The sequence below is a fragment of the Notolepis coatsorum genome (genome assembly GCF_963971535.1).
Source record: "Notolepis coatsorum genome assembly, chromosome: 7".
NCBI classification, from domain to species: domain Eukaryota; kingdom Metazoa; phylum Chordata; class Actinopteri; order Aulopiformes; family Paralepididae; genus Notolepis; species Notolepis coatsorum.
Genome location: NC_140171.1, coordinates 87,943,636 through 87,949,635, shown reverse-complemented (window position 1 = coordinate 87,949,635; position 6,000 = coordinate 87,943,636). Strand labels below are relative to the sequence as shown.

At 44.8% G+C, this 6,000-nt stretch overlaps 1 protein-coding gene across 2 annotated transcripts in view; it reads right to left on the bottom strand.

The window, feature by feature from the left end:
- Positions 1–2,908: 2,908 nt before the first annotated feature.
- The window catches only part of tmem178a (transmembrane protein 178a), a gene marked incomplete at its 3' end in the record, with an annotated part of 153,011 nt that continues 149,919 nt past the window's right edge, over positions 2,909–6,000 (bottom strand). For both annotated transcript variants that reach the window (XM_084317876.1, XM_084317875.1), the window contains one exon: positions 2,909–3,150. In XM_084317876.1, the coding sequence (XP_084174002.1) occupies positions 2,909–3,150 (242 nt within the window). The remainder of the gene's footprint in view (positions 3,151–6,000) is intronic.

The following is a 6,000-nucleotide window of genomic DNA, read 5'->3' as shown; positions in this document are numbered from 1 at the left end:
TGTTTGATTTAATTTAATTTACTCATTAAAAGGGATAGTTCTGATTTGTAGAACCCGAGCCATATGTCTTGCTTACCCAGGGTGTTGTTGATTGGTTTACATTTACAGCATGGCTTGTGCTGAGAGGACTCTACCATTCAACAACACCACCAGCCTCATTCATACTCAGACGCCAATTCTTATCATTCATAATGTTTTCATAATTACATAATACATTGCCCCCCCCCCCCCGAATAAGAAAACACATCCATGGTTCACATGAGCAGAATATTATTGCTACATCACCTTGTATTTCATTCTTTTATGGATGTTTGTTTAATTTGAAACCAGTCTTTTCCCAAGTCTAAACACATAATGTATATTTCCCCAAACTGACAGTAAACTTTTTCTATATGTATTTTTGGTACTTCTTATGTGCTTTCATGTACTAAAACCAAAGCACATATTTAGTATGATATTCATTAATATGCTGTAAGTATCATCTAAGTACACTTAAGTTGTACTTTATTAGACTTATTAAAAATGTACTATTTTGGTAAGCACAAGTAACCAAAAATACATCAAACGTATCATTTTTATATATTTAAGTACATCTTAAGTACAACTTAAAGGTAGAAAATATGTCATGTTGTCAAACAGCAACCCCTAGGCAAAAGAGCCCTACTTGGTACTGCACTTTGTTTATTTGTTTTGGTTTCGGTCTGATGCGTGGGTTGAAGTCTAGTAACTTATTATACTGTGAATGTCTCCAGACCTGGTGTCTCCAGGTGTGGCCGGCGTCAGCAACACCCTAGAGTTGCCTAAAGTTCACTGTTTGATGACATTACAGAATCTACCTTTAAGTGGTTTCAATTCAACACTTAACATTAGTATACTTTGTGAATACATAAAAAGTACACTAAAGTATACAAAGTATACCTTTAGAAAATTATACTTAAGTATACTTTTTTTTAACTTGGGTTACACTGTATTTGCCTGTGACAGAATACATTATACTCACATGTCGTACACATCTCTACGTCTTCAAATGGATTGTCTCGTCACCAGCTCGTTGCATACTTATATTATATAATATATTATATAATATATTATATATATATAGTCTTTGATCACTGGCTTTTGTTTCCATGGAAGGGTGTAAATACTGTAAAAGCGGAGATCAGGCCGCCCAGGATTCCATGGCAAGAAATCTCAAATTCCATGGTGGACTTTTGAAAATTCTGCAATTGTAAAATTGCAATTTCTGCAATTAAAATTAAGTTGCTATTTCTTGTAAAATTATGAATATACTGCAAAATAAAAACATTTATTGTTTAATTGCCTATTCTATGGTGCTGGTTAAGTGCTTAAATTCAAGAACATCATGTATGTCTACCAGTAAATAAAGTTTTCAATACTGAAACAATTACATTCAAGTCAGAGTGAAATGTGATCCTTCACTGACATCTAGTGGTGTTGATGTGCTACTGCAGAAGGCAGTGCACGGCCAATTTGACAGTGCTGTATCTGTTGTTACTTCGTTCTGTGCCGTTTAAGATACCAAATCAATAGAATTGCCAACAAAATGTGTTGCAAGACTTAAGACAAAAGCCACAGCAGGGGATTTGTGTCTGAGTCGAGTGATCCAGATGCCTGAGGCTCGCAGCAGAGAGAAGCTCCTGCAATGTCTGAAAGTTACCAGCCAGCAACTTTGACATGTCCACCCACAGCCAAGCAGAGGGGAGAAACAAGAAGTTACCAGCCCAGCAGCTTTGACATGTCCACCCACAGCCAAGCAGAGGGGAGAAACAAGAAGGCAACATCTCAAGTCTGCCTATAGCTTTCATATTTAATGCTAGTAGTTAGTATTTAGTTTGGAAGATGTGCTGGTTGATGCTTTACATTGTTGCTGGTTTGAATAGCTTCTGATCCAGACCCAGTGCATGTGTGTGTGTGCGTGTGCGTGTGCATGTGCGTGTGTGTGTGTGTGTGTGTGTGTGTGTGTGTGTGTGTGTGTGTGTGTGTGTGTGGGCAGGCTTGTGGTGAGTTTGCTATGTCCATGTAGCCTCAGGCTGTGAACGTGCTGAACACTGAAAGGACGCTGCATGTGGGCAATATTCTGTAAGATTCAGTAGACAGTTTTTTATTTCTCCATGACACTTTCCATGGGACATCAAGTTTTCCACGCAAAATTCCTCTATCGTGGAATCCTGGGGAGCCTGTAATATGGAACAAAAGAGGAAACAAAAATACCATTCTCCTCTGTCTCTCTCACAGAACCAGCAGGTACAGTATAATTGTACTGACGTTGTTTTGCCAGAGAATATGTCATTTTGTTAGCTGGCTACATGCTCTGTATGTCTGTATGTCTTGGCGCTCAGATAAGTGAAGATCTACTGTGACCTTGTATGTGTGTGTGTATGTGTGTATGTATACATGTATGTGTGTGTGTGTGTGTGTGTGTGTGTGTGTGTGTGTGTGTGTGTGTGTGCGTGTGTACTAGGCATGTTTGCCTTTTCATCAGAGACATATATGTAGATTACATGTCATCGACATCACCACCAATTTGTGGTGATGTCGGGGTGGGGGTAGAGGGATGTGGGGGGGGGGGGGGGGGGGGGGGGTTGGACAGTCTACAAAAAGACCTGACTCCATAATACAATATTCCCACATCTCACTGCAAACACTGTTGTTGTTTTATTACCGTTGTGAAACAGGTAAGCGATGAGTCGTAGGGACATTTACACGCCCCTCCCTTTTTCAACCGAGAACCGACGTCCCATGCTTAGAAACGATCGTCCCATCCCGTCCCCGTCCCTCTCCTCCCTGACACCAGGTCATCATCACCTTTTACATCTACTAACACGCCACATCACGAGAGAGAGAACTCCCGACTCCGAGGGGAAAAAAAGACTTGCGACTCGTCCCGTCACACAGAGGACTCGCGGGCCGTCTTGGAGCGCAGGGCCTTGGCGCGGCCGAGGAAGGGGTAGGTGGTGCACAGGCAGCCGGAGGCCACCGTCAGGCCCAGGCTGACCCAGGCGCAGAAGATGGACCAGCCGTAGCCGTGGTCCACGTCAGCGGGGAGGCCGTAGATGAACGGCGGGTTCCTGGCGAGGTCGTAGGAGACGCTGGCGGCGTAGGTGCAGAGAGAGATGGTGCAGAAGATGCCTGTGTGGGACAGAAAGAAGAAGCCGCCTACAGTTGGAGAGTCGTAACGCTTCAGTGCCACACTGATCACATGAAAGTCGTAACGCTTCTGTGCCACAGTGATCACATGCGTCGTTAAAGTCGTACAATTTACTTTTACGTTTTGTCATTTAGCTGAACGCTTTTATCCAATGCGACTTACAAGTTCTGTACGACAAGTCAGCAGGAAGGGTCCAACTCTTACAGCTGAGTAACAGTGATCATCAAACAGTGCTGAAACTTGGGTGGTGCAGTGATGAGTGCATAGCAGTAGAGACATATTAGTATAGTAGGAAGAGTGCATGATAGTATAAGACAGTAAGAAGGTTAGTGTTAATTTTTTTTTATTATAGATATTGATTGAAGAAGTGTGTTTTTAGTCGACGGTGAAAGATTGTTGTGGTTTCAGCTGTCCTGACTGTGGGAAGTTCGTTCCACCATTGAGCGAGGACCGAGAATAGGTGGCTTCTCCTTGATGACCCTCCCAGAGCTCGGATAGGAGTGGGTCTGAGGCCAGAAGCTGTAGAGCGGAGGGGTCTTGAGGGTGTGTAGTTAGAAGATGTAGAGCACAGGGGTCTTGAGGGTGTGTAGTTAGAAGATGTAGAGCGGAGGGGTCTTGAGGGTGTGTAGTTAGAAGATGTAGAGCGGAGGGGTCTTGAGGGTGTGTAGTTAGAAGATGTAGAGTGGAGGGGTCTTGAGGGTGTGTAGTTAGAAGATGTAGAGCGGAGGGGTCTTGAGGGTGTGTAGTTAGAAGATGTAGAGCGGAGGGGTCTTGAGTGGTGTAGTTAGAAGATGTAGAGCGGAGGGGTCTTGAGGGTGTGTAGTTAGAAGATGTAGAGCAGAGGGGTCTTGAGGGTGTGTAGTTAGAAGATGTAGAGCGGAGGGGTCTTGAGGGTGTGTAGTTAGAAGATGTAGAGCGGAGGGGTCTTGAGGGTGTGTAGTTAGAAGATGTAGAGTGGAGGGGTCTTGAGGTTGTGTAGTTAGAAGATGTAGAGCGGAGGGGTCTTGAGGGTGTGTAGTTAGAAGATGTAGAGCAGAGGGGTCTTGAGGGTGTGTAGTTAGAAGATGTAGAGAAGAGGGGTCTTGAGGGTGTGTAGTTAGACGATGTAGAGCGGAGGGGTCTTGAGGGTGTGTAGTTAGAAGATGTAGAGCGGAGGGGTCTTGAGGGTGTGTAGTTAGAAGATGTAGAGTGGAGGGGTCTTGAGGGTGTGTAGTTAGAAGATGTAGAGTGGATGGGTCTTGAGGGTGTGTAGTTAGAAGATGTAGAGCGGAGGGGTCTTGAGGGGGTGTAGTTAGAAGATGTAGAGCGGAGGGGTCTTGAGGGTGTGTAGTTAGAAGATGTAGAGCGGAGGGGTCTTGAGGGTGTGTAGTTAGAAGATGTAGAGCGGAGGGGTCTTGAGGGTGTGTAGTTAGAAGATGTAGAGCGGAGGGGTCTTGAGGGTGTGTAGTTAGAAGATGTAGAGCGGAGGGGTCTTGAGGGTGTGTAGTTAGAAGATGTAGAGCGGAGGGGTCTTGAGGGTGTGTAGTTAGAAGATGTAGAGCGGAGGGGTCTTGAGGGTGTGTAGTTAGAGATCATTGACAGGACGTAGGCGGGAGCCGCTCCATTTCTGGCTCCTCTCTGCAACGTGTCAAAGTGTCCTTGAGCAAGATACTTAACCCTGCATGGTCGCCTCTGCCGTCGGTGTGAATGTGAGAGTGAATGGGTGAGTTAATGGGTGAGTGAATGGGTGAGTGAATGGGTGAGTCAATGGGTGAGTCAACGCAGTTAAGGGTGCAATTTCCACCGCGCAATCCATTCTTAGTGGATCCCACTAAGACACACACACACACACACACACAGAGACACACAGACACAGAGAGAGACACACACAAAGACACACACACACACACACAGAGACACACACAGAGACACACACACAGAGACACAGACACACACACATAGACACACAGACACACACAGAGACACACACACACACACACACAGAGACACACACACACACACAGACACACAGACACACACAGAGAGACACACACACACAGAGAGACACACAGAAACACACACAGAGACACACAGACACACACACAGAGAGACACACACACAGAGACACACAGATAGACACACACACAGAGAGACAGAGAGACAAACACACACACAGACACACACACACCCAAAGTGTAAATGTTCTTCATGCTCAGAAAGCTGCTCAGACACATGCAGAGAAAACACACGAGACGAGGATAACGAACGCACGTTTCCATGACAACCACCTCTCGATAACCTACCCCTGCTGTCCCGAAGCAAAAGATGCTGTGAATCTGCATCTTTACATCCTGCTGTCGGGTTCTCCAGTTATCTTGCATAGCGTCCTAGTAATGTACATGTACAGTAGTACCCTGTTTCTATGACAACTAGTCAGTGGTGGAAAGTAACTAAGTCTTTTTTACTCAAGTACTGTACTTAGGAACACGCCAACATTTTGGTAAATTAGCTTACCATCTTCTCCAGAGAGAGACAAGAAGATAGATACCAGTTTCCTCTCTGTGTGTTCAGTAGAAAGCTATCTGGCTGCATGTTAGCCTAGCTTAGCACAATGAATGGAAGCGGACATGACCGGTTAACCTAGGCATTGTCCAACTAACACCTCTCCCGAAGGCTAACCAAGAGCTGGATGGCTGATAATTTCCTTCAGCTTAATGCAAGTAAGACAGAAGCCCTCATTATTGCTCCCGACCACATCATCCCCATTATAAAAAATTCGATTGGACCTTTAGGTCAGTGTGTCAAACCTCATGTGAGGAACTTAGGTGTAATTTTTGATGACTCTGTCTTTT